General features: G+C 41.5%; 1 protein-coding gene across 1 annotated transcript in view; it reads right to left on the bottom strand.

The window, feature by feature from the left end:
- Positions 1-15,481, bottom strand: part of si:ch211-278a6.1 (SRC kinase signaling inhibitor 1) — a 44,447-nt gene that overhangs the window by 6,419 nt on the left and 22,547 nt on the right. The window contains exons 11-20 of the mRNA XM_034142771.1: positions 13,333-13,508; positions 11,955-12,085; positions 11,509-11,656; positions 10,318-10,624; positions 9,920-10,169; positions 9,387-9,526; positions 8,952-9,104; positions 8,391-8,519; positions 6,314-7,198; positions 4,388-4,498 (exon numbers count right to left, since the gene is read on the bottom strand). Of these exons, the coding sequence (XP_033998662.1) occupies positions 4,388-4,498; positions 6,314-7,198; positions 8,391-8,519; positions 8,952-9,104; positions 9,387-9,526; positions 9,920-10,169; positions 10,318-10,624; positions 11,509-11,656; positions 11,955-12,085; positions 13,333-13,508 (2,430 nt within the window). The remainder of the gene's footprint in view (positions 1-4,387; positions 4,499-6,313; positions 7,199-8,390; positions 8,520-8,951; positions 9,105-9,386; positions 9,527-9,919; positions 10,170-10,317; positions 10,625-11,508; positions 11,657-11,954; positions 12,086-13,332; positions 13,509-15,481) is intronic.

Below are 15,481 nucleotides of genomic sequence, written 5' to 3'. Positions count from 1 at the left end.
CATTAGCTCTGTTAATATACGCATCGGAGCCTAAACTAGCTTAATAACCTGAGTATTAGGACTACATTTGCTCCAATGATCCATTTGGACTACATTATTTGCAGGGGCTTGACAAAGGTATGACCCTAACATCTGAATGGCTATCCTGGAACTAAAGCTGCTGATCCCAAATATTCAAAATGACCATTATCTGTCTATGGCTCAACATGTGTCCACCATCATATTTTATGTTGATGGTAAAATAAGTGGGTAACTCGAAATTGGCAGTGCTATACCCAGTACACACATTAAAAAAATAAAAAGCGTTGCCAGTGCATCTTGTTTTAGCTGAGTGCAGATGGTATACAGCGATGTCTTCAAATGTTTTACTGTCCGTCCAGCTGGCTCTTATGATATGTTAATGTGTACCAGCTGCCCTTCATATGAACTAGTGGGAAATGTCATCATCATTGTGTAGATAATGCCACCGATGCTAAAGATATTTATATATTTAGATCTATTCACGTATTGGCTGGAGACTCTGAAGTGGTGTGCTCATTGCTTGCTTGTTTGTGCCCTGTTTAAAATGCCCTAGAAATGTCAGTTATCATTCGGCCAGAGGAAACAAAAGAGAAAACACCAATGGGAACTGGGTTACTAGTCGGGGGGTCACATCTAGGGAGTTGTGTCCGGGGAAGGTTTAAGAGAAGAGACATCTTTACCTTCATATGTTGCCAGAGTAGAGAGTTCACCCACGGTGGGCACGTCTGATTAGAACAACATTATCAGTCAGGTGATCAGCAGGTGTCAGTTTGAGGGAGAAATAAGAGGGAGGGGGCCCTATGGAGGGTTACCTCTAATATGAATCATGGCTAGGTTACAGTTATATTAGAGGGCTGTGCAATATATACCTGGCTGCTGTAAATTGTGTAATTTAATTTTTACATCGTTAATATATTTTTGAATGCATGCTTCTTGGCAAATGTCCCCTTTGTGGGACGAATAAAGGTATTCTGATTCTGAAAATGTGGATCCGAAAAAGACACGTGCCGAAAACTGTGACTGTTCTGACGCAGCCGGTACAAATATAATCTTTAAAAACCTGCTTGCTTTTAAGTTCTGAAAAAGAAGTAGGAGTAGGATTTTCATAAAGTCAGTGAGCAGAGAATAAGGATTCAGGTGAAGTAAATATACAGTTTTTAATTAGCTCTTCAAGACTGTATGCAAATGAGTCAGCCGACTTGATCATTTCCTCAGATGAGCTGCAGATAATTAGTGCGTTTTTACAGCAAAGTCAGCGGTTTCATTATGCTAAACCTAAATGCTTTAGAAGACACGTTTTGCTCCATCCATCTGTAAGCTTCATTGTCAGAATCTGTGCTGTTTTTCTTGGTTTAACATTAAAGACATCAAGAACCCGACTGAGACGGAGCCGATGTAAAAGCAACAGCTTGTTGAAACCAATAACACATTTTCAGCATGGAGCCTCATTAAGGTTTTAAAAAGGTTGCTACAATATTTGTGTTGGCATTTTCAACCCGAGCTCGTATTACAGCACGCGTCCCTGCATGGTTAAAAGAGTTCAGCTTGAAATGTATGAAACCCAAACGTGTTTAATTATAAATTACATTAAAATGTATGAAAATATATGTCAAATATTGAAATAAGCCAAGAAGTTTTTTAATAATTCAAGACATAATTAAAACTTTACTTATTGATGCTATTTTATCCTTATTTTTCATAATATTAGAATTGTATTTTTTCAAAAGTCCGTATATATATTTTATTATGTTAATTATTTGACAAACTCACTTTTCATACAGTCGTTCTTTCATATTTTTTGTAACAGTGGTGCAATCGTGGCTGTTGCTGCTCTTGCTGACAGGAGCTAACTGGCTAACATTGGTGAACGTTTTTTAGCTTACTATCCAAAGAGGAAAGGGCACATGTGATTGACTGAGAGGCCAGAGAGGGTCTTATACAGAAAGCCAGCACAACATACCTGCATTCTATGAAACCTTTGGCATCCTTAAATACAGCGTATTCCTGCTAAAGAATCCAACAACATGTCTTTGTTACTCAAGCTAAAGTCATCTTGATATAGTCTTTATCCAGGTGCCTAAAGCAGGTGGCAACTTGACTGGATGAACTGGTATTTTGCACTGCCAAAATCATGTCATTATTTCATTTGGGCCTCACAAATGAATCAAAAAGTGTGGCCGATTTATTCAACTAGAGGTAAACAATTATCTTTTGTAGGCCAATTAAGATGTTGTTACCTTGACGTTTTTTTTAAGCATATGGGAAAATGTGATTATTGATCTCAAAATCCTTAATTTGCTTAATAATAAACACTTTAGAGTATCTGTAGTAGAGGATACTAGTAATGAGAGTAACTAGGAATTAGTTGTTGAGAGTCCTCTGATTTCCTAGAGAATGGCCTCGGCTTATTTTTGTATAACAACCTTTACCTACTGCTGCTCTAAAGGACTACTTAACCTCTTAACTACACGCTGCTCATACTTCAAATTCCGCAAAATGCAGCTATTGTGAAAGCCGCCACAGCTGACTGTTCATTCTCTTGTTTTAAGTCAGCTGGTTCTTTGTTTCTTTTAGTTATTCGTCATGCAGTTGTGGGATGTTGCCACCCTAAACAGCTTGGCAACAACTTCCCACGCTGACAATTAGCTTTGAGAGCCCACTGTCCCTTTGAGGATAGTGCTCTCACACATACAGCTTCTTTGTACAATGGCTGTTTGTGGACAAAGAGAGAGTGCCCTGTGTCATAATGAAATAATAGGACTAATTTAGCTTTTATTATACAAGTGTGGCAATCCACTCTACTTTTAAATCACAGGGATTGAAAAGACTGGCGGAGGGAAGAGTGAATAGGATAGACGGGCAGCGTGCGTCAATTGCAGAGTAGAAAATGGAAGAAGGAAAGAGACATAAAGAAGAAACGTGAAAGACGTAATGGTGGGGGGGAAAGAGAGCTGTCCTCTTCATACTGAATAATCGCTGATTGCCAGCGACTAAAGAGGCGATTATTACATGGCACCGCAGAGATTCTTCCCAATCTCCTCTTAGTCTGACGCGAGCAAAGCTTCTTTATGTCCCCATCTCCCACACATTCATTTCTTTGCAATCTTCAAGCATGAATTTGTTTCTGAATGCTCTGTCAACTTCAGTGGAGTATGGAGGTTTAGGTTCACTCCACTGCTCTTGTTATTTTTCAAATTACATTGACATTAAGCTTTTTTTTCTTCTTCTGTGCACAGGGGTGGTGCAGAAAGCTTCTCCTGGCTTTACTGGACTTACATGCTTCAACAGTTCAATTTCCTCGCCTCCAGAGGCCATCAAGCATCCTAATGTCCAGTCCTTTGCCATATTTGACTGAACACTGAACACTGAAGTGCCGGCGAATTAAAGTTAGTTAAGCCTGCTATCAGGGGGAGATAACAACATACAGTATGTATAGAAAGAGGCTTACGCAAGGAGTTTCTGAAATTCATTTTACGTCCTGCAAATCTTTATATTTTTGTAACTCTGTGTGACCAAGCTGGTATATTGATCCAGACCTAAACGTGTTGATTATGGCAAAAACAAAGTAAAGTATTTTATAACTTTTTAATTGGTTTAAATACTATAATTAGAGATGTTAGGTATACAAATCCGGTTTGGATTGAATTGAAACACTTTTCCTCGCCTGTGAGCAAAAATACCGGCAGAGAATACTTTCATCTATTTTCACAAACTAAATAATGAGACGGTCACATCAATGAGACTTTGCCATCAACGATTTACCATCATTAACTAAGCTGGTTTAAACGCATGAATCATAGCCACTGTCATTAAAATAAATACATAAACAGACGTCTTAAAGATGAGGTATAAGGTGAGGAGTGGAGCATGGTGGGAACATGCAGGAGTTCTGTGGGTACCGGGTGGAGGTGAAGAACGATGCTAAAGGCTAATCTCTGCTTGATCTGGTGTGTAAAATACCAAAGGGGTGCAGAGCTATTCTTTATCAGCTTGCAGAGATAGTGTGAGGCAGCAATCCCCCTTTATAATAAATCATTTTTCTATATCAAAAACAAGGTCATCAAATGTGCCTGTTTATGTGATAAAAAAACATAAATTGATTTATAGCAGCCACAGATCATTGCCTCTCTTTACTCCAGTTTCAAATAAAGGACAATGTAATAAAAGGCAATTTGTTATAATGATCACCATCTTCATTTTAATGACTGTCTACCCCTCTTCTGGACAAGCTTTTTTTTACATCTCCTGAATAACATGTATTGGTTGGCTGCAAATCCCATTGAAGAGTGTGGTAAATACTGTACAGACCCTGCCAGACCAAGCCTGCATTAGCCTTCAAAGAGAGTCAAGTGTAAAGATATAATACCTGCTGCTGGCCCTGGGTCTTCACAAAGTCCTCTCTTCTGCCACTTTTAGTCTTGTCTGTACTGTTCTGCTGCAGGTGCTTCAGTTTGGAGGCAGCGGACTTATTCCCTGCCTGAAAGGAGAAGAGTGATGTGTGAATCCGACCTCAGACACACAAGAGCAGTCTTACCTTTCATTCTCCACTTCAGGGGGCCTTTAGTTTACGACACAAATCACACACACATCAACTTAGCACAGAGTGTGAATCAATCAAGCAATTCTGTCCCCCCACCCCCGAGACCAATGAGGTTTTAAGATCAGAGCTTGTATCTGATGCAACTGAACAATCCACTTCACAGAGTTTCACCATCTATCGGAAAATGACAAAGAGGAGAACATAAAACGTGGAATCAAAACCGACGTTGCGTATAGCCTCACAGCAGAACCCACGAAGCGTGTGCTTAATGATCTTTCCTGCTGGGTTACTCTGTAGGCTTTCTCTAATACGCTCCAAAAAAAGACACATGCAGTCAAATTCCCACCCCACTGTGCCTCCTCTGCACACAGATATTAGCTGAACTGAAAACTAATAAAAGATGAACTGAAGTGTCGTCAAATAGCCCGTCTTTCTCTGCTATTGTAATTCAAGGAAACCTGCCTGTCTTCCCTGAGCCTTGTATAAAGCTGAATTTGCAGACATAAGCTGTGCAGTATACAGTATGTCATGCTTTATTTAACAAGCTAATTAAAAAAACTGGGGTTTGACTTGAGATCACTTGTCAGTCTGAATTCGGTGAGTACACTAGCAAACACGTTGGACAAGAGCAGGAAGAAGGGTCATGTTGAAATACTGAACGTGGTTGAAGTAAAAGTGATGAAATAATGTGCGGAGACGCTGTAATCCTCAGCCCTGCCTATGGGAATGCTCCCCGGCTCTACATCAGAGGGCTGAAACTCGCCACGACATTGCAACTGTCAATTATGGCAGCCCTGCCCTGAGTGTGGGGGGGGGGGCTACATTCAGTACAGGGAACGCTACGCAAGCTGTCAAGACACCTCAGTGAAGCGCAGCTGACGCAGGAACGCAATGAGTCTTCTGGTAATCACTAATCTTTTGTTGTGTTACGGTCAACTGGAGGTGAGTTGAAAGAAAGCTATCTGAAATCTCTGGTAATGGAGTTCAACATGTGGTCATTACTTATTACCAAGAAGTGTATTGGAAGTGAATTCCGGTGAATTCTTTTAAGAGATACTGTAGATTTCTCTCTCTACCACACACTCAATGAGGACTGAGCCGTTCCCCAAAAGGGACTCCACTAAACTTATAACATAACAATAACGTGCTATAACGTTTTGTCAGTTGTCCAAAAGTCTAAACCATCAAAAAATGCTTTCACACAGAAACAAACAAGACCACAGTTCAGTTTGATCCGGACAGAGATCACAGATTTCCATCTGTTTTCATGCTGTTTGCCATCGAGCTTGGTTAGGTAAGGTCTCACAACTGTGATTCTGGTTTCGGATCAAACAGAACAAATACAAGAAAATAGAGCTGTACGTAAAGAGGAGAAAAAGAAGAGGAAATGTAAGGTTTATATTATCTATGCATTTGCTTTTATTGCCTGTTTGTGGTAACAAAAGGTGAAATTGGCTAGATTTACAAACGGAAAACAGATGCGAGAACAGGTCGATGAAGAAACAATTAACAACGCTGGGCTCAGCAGCATAGCAGCACCAGCGCTAATCACAGAACAGACAAGTAGAGAGGAAGTCTGTTGTCTAGTCCCCACATTACATATTTTCGATTTCAATACAATTAAACTCGGATTAAGTCAGGGAGCAGACATCAGAAGCTTGAAAGTGAAGTTCCAGCAGTCACCCAGAGGGAAGCAGTGAGGAAAGAAAATAGAGCATGCTGCTTCAGAGCGGGAATCTGTGAGCAATGAACCTGGATCGATGCTGGGCTGAAAGAGGGCGGCTTGGGGGGGACCGGGGGCTTCTTGGTCTGTGAGGTCGTCTCTGTGTAGAGCTGCTCTTCCATTGGATGGCCGCTGATCTCTATCAAGGTGTTCTCCAGCTCACGAATAGTCTCCTCCAAGCTGTCCAGCCTCCTGTATGTGCTGAAGCGGACATCTTCTCCTGCTTTCCTCTGGTTCTGGTTCGATACACTATCCACAGAGCTAGCCGATCCACTTGACTGAAGAGTGATGTTTACAGATTTCAGTTTTACCTCAGGAATGTTAAGTTCAGTGTTGCGCTGAAGTCTCAGTACTCTATCCCCCGTCTCTATCCCCTTCCTCAGAGCCTCTACCAGACAGCACTGCTGGCCCGAGCTGGGGGAGGCTTTAATTCTGGGTTTTGGCACCGGCTTGGACGACTCCAAAAGGTTATGCAGCAGCAAGTAGGCATCCTTTACTGTTTCCACCTCTCGGAGAAGCACTAGGAGAGGCCGAGCCCTCAGCTGGACCTCAGGAACTTCACTGGTCTGTGTTGAGATCATGAGGGTCTGCAAAGATTCTCCGAGTATCCTGCTGAGCTCCTCGGCCTCAACAGGAGACACCACCCTCACCTCCAGCTCTGTCAACAACAGGGCCACTTCCTGTCTTAAGTCCTCCTTAAAACATAGCTGCTCTCGCTGAGGAGGGCTTCCAAATGAATCCCTTTCCTTTGAAAATGTAGTCTGGTAGACTGTGTTGTGACCAGTCCAGTCTCGTGATGGACTTTCCTCTAGGGGGTCATTGGCTGAATCTCTGACAGGATCCTCTGAGGCAGTGTGTGAAGGCAGGAAACACTCTGTCAACATGATGTGGGGGACAGGATACAAGCACCTTCCCTATAAATGAGGAAAGCACTTGAGGGGTTATATTTAAATACTGGTTTTAGCTTAAGCACAATTCAACAACTTGCTGCTTGAGATCACTGCATACCCAGACAGACAATATAAAGAAAGAAAAGTGAGCGATTTAAGCAGCTTGTTTGTAATTAATGTCGAGATAACTAACTCTACACGTAAGTATCAGTGTGTTAACATGTGTATGCTCCTTTCTGGTGCATACGACAAACCGATTCTGATTCTGATGTGATGCCTGTGTGATCACGTCAATTCAGCTCGCTTCTCAAACATCCTGACTGCCTCTCACACACACACACACACACACACACACACCAAAAACCACAACATCAACTGTGAACCCACTGCAGAAAAAACACACACACACACACAGAATGTCATGTGATTGTGAAGGGCGCATTCATATTATACAAAGGAACTCAATGTGTATACAAGTGTGTGTCCAAATTACGATGAGTCAAGATGCATTGTTACAAAAAAAAAGAGAGTAATCTAGCGATGACAACGTAAAGAAAAATCTTTTAGGTAATTATTTTGGCTTTGCAGCACAATTGCGTTATGGTTGAGTCTCAAAATGACAATCAACACAGGAAGCGATGTGTCCAGCAAATAAACTTCTGTAGGCTACCTGCCCGTTAACAATCGACTGTAAGCTGAAGGAGGTTGAGTAAGTGAACACTGAGGACTAGAACACTTCTCAAGATGATGAAACCATATTGAATATTGATCTTACATTCATCAGAGAAACATAACTCGTCAATGCTGCTGAGTGTAATTGAGCAACTGTCTGCAAAAAACAACTAGGACAGAGGTCAAGTGCAGTTTGTATGTCAGCTGTACAGTATATCAGTGGCCAAAACCATTTTCAAGTTGCTCAACTTTCAAAAAGAAAAAAATTATTAGAGTGGGTATTCAATCATTGAATTGATTCCAGACAAGCTTGTATGTAAATAAGACATTTTTTAGGCTGGAAATGCAGCATGCAAACGGTAGACATTATCAATTTGTGAGCAATTTAACTGCTGAAGGGAGACTTTTCAGATTGAAGAGATACAGTAGGAGGAATACATGTGGCTGGATGCTGAGCAGTGGTGGTGGTTACTGTGTTAAGGTGGAGAGGTGAAGAAGACAAAAAGGGCAGCAATCCACAGCACTCAGGGCCAACCAGTGTTACCTCAGTGCCTGGGGCCTCAGAGGGCCACAGGTCCGGTCTGCAGGGGGGGACACTTTTCCTGCTGAGAGGACTAACAGGAAGGGAATGGGGAAGGGGAAGAGAGAGCCTGACTGGGACTCTCTCAAACAGCTGGGGAGGGAAAAGAGAGGTTCAAAAGCTGTCATAAATTGTACAATAAAAACCAAACAAGCACTGAATTTGAAAAATCTGCTTCTGTGGACCCTCTGCTCCAACAAAATTCCAACAGGCCATCTCAAACACAGCCCAAGCAGCAATCAGGGTCCATCTGTCTGGCTGTGATCTGTGAGCCCTGGGTGATGGTGTGTGTGACTGAGCAGTATGTGATCTTTGGGCGCTCCCAGTGCCAGGGGCAGAGGGGACATATGGCACCTGCTGCTTGAACATGTGGTAATGATGGTGAGCATGTCTGCTGGTGAGTATGTGTGCGCACAAAAGCAGGTAGCAGATTGTGGACCTAACATCAATAATAAAAACTGCAGTTTTCCAAGTCATTGAACAACAGCCTATTGAGGATGTAATCAACATAATGGTTTGGTTTACCTCCAATTCGGCAGCAGTTTTCTCCTCCTCTCCATCCTCCTTGTCCCCAGAGGTGAGTGTTGGGGGGGTGGATGCAGGACGAGGGTTTTCGGACACCGCCCTCCTCAGTTTTACATGAGGCTTCTGGCCTTCAGTCTCTTCAGATTCAGACTTCTACAATTACAAATATAAAAAACATGTTTCACCCATCTGATCCAGTCTCCCAGCTTGGAGTTTCAATATTTTGTATGGACCAGTACTCAATGTTTTGAAGTTAACACAATATATTAAAGCCTTCAACCTTCTTGCTATACCAGTACAATTATCTGTTGATATTAACCCTTGAGGAAACTTACTTACTTACTAACTTTTACAATTAATAGTTTGAATTGCAAAATCCTTACTTTGTGTGGTGCACATAACAATTATAAGTATATTCTTGCATCTTTGTCTTACCTTTATACTTTTCCCAGGAATAAGTTGCTCTCCGCTGCGGCTGGTTATGCTCGGAGAAGACGGGAAACTACGTCTGGGTGGTGGAGGAGGGGGGGACTTTGAGGGTTTCTCTGTGCGATATCGTGGAACAGTCAGCTCATCTAGAGAAGGAAATCATTTGGTAATCTTGAGAAAGTACTCATACAGTGACAGCGGCATAACAGTTACTTTTGGATCGACCTATGAGGCATTTGTAGCCTTTATAATACGGTTGTATGTAAAAACCTGCTTTTCTCGATATTAAATCTATGTTGAGTGACATAAAAATGTTATTTATATTCCAACTTAGTTAAGGGGTATACAAGTGCGTGAGAACATTTGAAGGCCTGCAGGTCTTTCAAAAGTAATTAGATTTTTTTTAAATGCAAGGTGGTAACCCTTGGGGAAAAATATCTGTTTTTCTCAGCTCTTGAAAAGTTGTCAATTTGAAGAGGCAGGTTTTTACTTGACGATGATGCATGATAATGATTCAGACTAAAGAACTGAACTCTCACCAGAGCCACGCCTGGATCCTCCCCCAGAGAGTTTGTGCTGGGGCTTGCCGACGCGGTGCTCTGGGGTTCCTGCCCCGCTTTGGGGGTTCTGGGAGGTGGGTGTGTTGGACTTGATCTGCTTGGCAGCAAAGTCCAGGTCTGGAATAGATTTCATTAACTCGGCCTGGGTCTCCTCCAGCAACCGGTTAATGTCCTGCGCGCTGTACTGGGTCAGAGTGGCCCGCTTCTCCTCCCAGTCTCGCTCTGCTGCCTGTGAAGTGCAAAAACTCATCTAAACACTTTACATTCAAATAGCCATAATGGTAATGCAGTACTAGTGTATATGATTTGTAATGCAGACTATGTGAGCAGTGAAAACAGACAAGAAATAGGTGAAAAACGGCATAAATTGTTCCTACCAGCCGGACCTCCACGGACAAAGCTTTGTCAGCTAAAGCACGGCGTTCCATTTCCTCCAGGGCTTTGCCTTTGTGAGGAACAGGAGGATGATTGTCCTTGTGAGGGCCAGACATGTTGGCGTGGCCCCGGCTGAGGCTGGAGTGGGGGCTCCAGTTTGACAGGCTGTTGCTTCCCCCAAGGTCATTGATGGTAAGTGGTTGGCTGGTGTGGATGTCAAAGTCTGAAAACTTTCGCATGTCGTCTTTGTGCTTTGATGAAGGACTAGAGAAGTCCTCCTGCTTCTTCCACACACCCTCATTCGCTTGTCTGGTAAGAAACAGAATATGAATTAATTAAACAACTCTTTGAAATGTAATACAAACTAAACCATGAATAATTCATAACTTGAAAAGAAAGCAATTGTTGCTGAATGCCAAAAACATTCAAGAAAAAAGCTCCAAATATTGTGAAGGGCGAAAACTTTCTCCAATTCTGGATAACTCTCTCTCTTACCCACAAAGATGAGATACAAAGAAATATTTTGATCAGTAAAGTTAATTAAAGTGGAAACTTTGCTTGTGCTTTTTAGACACAAGCCTGATAGAATGCTGAAGGACACATTTTAAAAGTCCAAAGGACCACACTCACCATAAAGTTAAAAAGCAGTCCTTCATGTGGCTGAAAAGAGCCTTCATTAGGGTATTACCCATAAAGCAAAGTGGCACTTCAGTGGCTGTTTGAATGCACTCTTCAGAGCAGGCTATTGTATTCACATTATGACTTAAATCTTTACTCTGTGCCTGCTAGTTTTAAGAGCTTTGGCTTAAAACAGTAAAATGGAAACTGAAACCTATTCAACAGCAATGACTAATCAATTTTGCTTGGTCCGAGTCCTGTCTGCCCATTACCTTTTATGAAAATCTATAATGTTCTGCTGACACACAAACAATGAGGGGTGAAAACATAATTTCTCTGGCAGAGGTTCAAAAGGAAAAGCCTTCCAGAAAGTGATTGCTAATGGCTATGTTTTTGTGTAAGCTAATGCCAGACGTATTTCACTAGGTGTCAAAAAAGTTTTCGCACAATTACCCTTCCATCGTAACATATAGGATTACTTAAAAAAAACATCAAGTCAATGGCAGAAAATTGTGCCTTAAATGAGCATTCAAAGTTAGCTTATGAGTTAGCTCTCAGTCGGCGCAGGTTCGTACTTGCGCATGGTGGCGAGGGTATCAGTTATACTCTTGCAGCGTTTTAACAGAGCATCGAGTCTGTGCGGCTCTTCTTTCAAGAATTTGACGGCCTCCACCTCCACTCTGAGCACCACCCGCATCTTACTCTGCAGCCCCGGGAACTGATCTGCAGGAGGAAGAAGAGAGGTAACACAACCATGTTCCCCAATAACAAATCGATCTAATTGTCAAAGACATTGAAAGCCTTTCGTTGTAAGCAAAGACATTTTTTTTGTACTAATGGTCAGGGAGTTCATTAAGACAATGAGCAATCTGAGACTGTTCAAATGGCTAGCAGACAGGGTGTGGATGAGTAAAAAATAGTCATGCCTGGTGAGTAATTAGTGGCATACAAACTGTTTGCCTGAGTAAGTTTTCTGCTTCGTGCCTCTGCGCAGAATGTGAAATGTGCCAGCATGACTCACTTTTCAGTTCTGTGAGTGTTTCTCCCAGCTTTCTTAGATGAGTGGCCTTCTCCTCCAGCTCCTGCACTGTCACCAGCTTGTGGTTGACAGACGACTCCTTCTGGATCTCCTCCACTGACTTCTCCAGGTCACTGAGAAAGAACAGACAGAAGGCTGAACACCAGGGATTACTCTGCAACACTTACATTTTGACTACGTTTTTATCTCAGAATGATGCTATTTGAGTTTCAGTAAAAAACCTCCGCCAATTAACTGTCTCTCAATCAACTGGCAGCAAGATTAAGCATTCTGGACAGCTGAACTGGAGGAGTGTGGACGGGTATTTAAAAGTTTGAAAACAACTGAGGTAAAAAGTGCAGCCGAGAATCAGTTCAAATGAGTTTATTCTGCTCAAATATTATGTGTGTCTGAGACTTATGTCATATAAATCTGCCTTAAGTTATGTAATGAATGAAATGTATAATGAACCAAAATTAAATTGGCCATTAGTCAGGGTGAGATCATCTAACAGTTCAACCAATTAGTGTGCAATCAAAAAGCCGCTCAGAGTGAGATTCTGGAACTCTTCTGCAGCTCCCAGACTTATTAACATTTCCACACGTGAGACAGTATCAAGTTATCTGATTATTAAATCTCAAGGTAGCTCTCCGCTCTGGTTTTGCAGTCACTTCAATTAGTAGCCGGATCCTCTCATACCTCAGATCTTAATAAGCATCTTGCTCTATGCCGGGCTTAATTACAGTTACAATATCATCCCTATCACTGCTTCACCCAGTGAGCCATGCAATTATAAAACAGATATCAACTTGGTCATGTTTATAGCAATTATTAAATATACTGTATGTGATGAAACTCATCTAATACTGGATATCAATCCAATTATATAAAATGCACTGAGCAGAAATCAATCCGTTAGTACAAAAATAAAAAAAAGAATACATTTTTCTGGAGAAAACTAGTCTTTGGATTAACATGATTATTGATCTATCTGTCCTTGTCTTAATGCTGGCAATTCTGCTAGGATAATGCATAAAGTTTGCAGAAATGTGGGTTGGGTCTGGTGGTTGAGTATTTTTGCATGTTGGACGTAATGGATTTGCACTCATAATGGAGAGAACTGTAGTAAAGCTGCATTTTAAAATCATTGAATGTGTTTTCTTCATCCGATAATAATAAGATAAAATGTTTTGTGAAAAAGGTTAGATTCAAATAAAAAAAAAGGTAGACTAGATTGTCTCAAATGTTTAGACACAATCTCACATTTAAAGGCTAAACCTCGACTAAAAGAGGATAGTATGATGAAAACAAGGACATTTCACAAAGGACTTAGACCAATACTAAAAGACGGGTCAATACTAAGACATTTCCTGTTACTGACTGGAGCTGCTGGATGATGAGCTCCTCCTCGTTGAGGTACTTGAGTCTCTCCTCCTCCACCAGGAGGCGCTGTCTCTGCAGAGGGTCCTCCTGCTTCCTCAGGGCGTCCGCCACGCGCACGTTCAGCTCCGCTTCGGCCCGCTTCAACAGAACTCGCACTGAATCCTGGTTCTCCATCTGCACACATATTCAAACATACTTAACACTTAAGTTGGGATTTTTGTACATTTGACAACTGTTTTAAGAGCAATCGTATCAACGTTAGCCTCGATAGCTTAATGAAAATAGCTTGTTGAAGATGTGAAATCTGATATCGTTTGCCATTGGAGCATTACAACAGGACAACAAAGAGGAGAATTGCAGTTGCTGAAAGCTTTTCAAGACAGACTTTATTGATTTACTGCAACTTATATATTTCTTTCCCCCGACCTTCAGGGGGCAGGCCTTGGCTTCTTGTTTTACTGTGCAACCTTCTCTGCCTTTTGATGCCAGAAAAACACTGTGCTCTCTCCTTGACTGCCTATGTGTTTTCAGGCATTGCTTGTTGATTGTCTTGAGCCTTAAAAGCACTGTTGGATGCGGTAAGTAGTTATTTTTGTATCAGCGCGTGCAAGTAATGTGTCACAAAAAGCCAGGACACCCTGAGGAGAGTGAAGGGTTTGCATGACAGAATCACTGAGTGTGAACCCCACTCCAGCTCTGTGTTATGAATGGAATATTCTACAGGACTACTGCATGTAATACAACTCCCTGAGATGAAAACACCTGGTAAGCAAAGAAAAATGAATAATTGATCAGCCTTATGTTCCAGGAAGTCAAACAAGATATCACGAACATTTAAAATTACCCCGTATTCATTACTATACTGCAGATAATAATGCTGCTAACGCATTAAGGATGTTTTTTTTTTTTTAATATATAGACAGAACATTTAGGATGTTTTTCAAATATTGCAGCCCTGTGCTCCCTCTCACTCTCTCTGTATAATTCATGAGCCACATGTAAAATTTAGGCCGCTGACAATCGCTGGTGGAAACAGTACTTGTCCAGGTGCCTAGCTCACACTTGGGCACACATACAGGTTAACTGTCCTCTCTGGGTATCACACAGCCTCCGTTGGCTCTCAACGCTCTCAAGCAGCCCTGGTGACTGCTGTCAGGGAACAAATAAAAGCACTGCATGCCCATCATCTGTCACTCCTATTACTCTTTTTTTCTCCTTTCTCCCTGCGAGAGACTTGAATCCTCTCCTCTGCTGCTGAAAGCATTTATCTAATCATCTCTTCCCGCGGTAACCATGGCATCGCTGGCATCAGAGATAAATGGAATAAATGAGGGCTGGATCTCCACATTTCCAGTTAACCCTTACTTGTAGCATTTCATCTGATTCCGCATCTGGAGGGACATTTTGAATCTCTGTAGAATACCATGCCATGCGAGCCAAGCTTTTATCCTCCACTCACTCTATGTCATCATTAATCCTCAAAAGGTACAATGCCCTCAATATGTCAGGCAGTACAAGTATGTGAACCTGCAGGTGTTATTTACTGTAGGTGTTGTATTGATGTGAAGATCAAATAAACATCAAAGCCACGTCTCCTGTATAGAAAAAACTGCACAGTATACACTCGCTCATCATAAACATTTGAATGTAGAATAAATAGATAATTCTGAGCCCTATTCTACAACGCTGGTGCAATATGTGGAATACAAGTAAACCACAGCATGGGAACATAATCTTGGCTCACATTCTGTATAAATTGCTTGTCAATAGTGAGACATTTTGGACCATGCTAAGAATCCTTCTTTGCACGTAATTCAGACGTATCAAAAATGATGCTAAATTTCACTGAGAATGATTCATTACAACCATTGGCACAGAAACGCCAGCTGATGTTAATAGAACCATATTAAGACAAGTTTAAAAAATCTGATGAAATGGAAAAGGAGATGCATTATGAATTAATTTATCACAGAATAATTGAAATTATCAGAATTATCAGAAACCATGCTTTTATGTTCAAAAAGGTCTTTATTTTTGTCATACTGCCCTCTCATACAGTAGCACCTCCATTCACCCTCAGTCTGAAACCAGAGATGTCTGCTCTGATTGGCTAGCAGGATGGCTCTGTTGTAATTGGTCAACTGCTT

This window comes from Trematomus bernacchii, unplaced genomic scaffold (genome assembly GCF_902827165.1).
Source record: "Trematomus bernacchii unplaced genomic scaffold, fTreBer1.1, whole genome shotgun sequence".
NCBI lineage: Eukaryota > Metazoa > Chordata > Actinopteri > Perciformes > Nototheniidae > Trematomus > Trematomus bernacchii.
The sequence above is the reverse complement of the archived record's forward strand: the minus strand, read 5'-3'. Positions and strand labels throughout refer to the sequence as shown.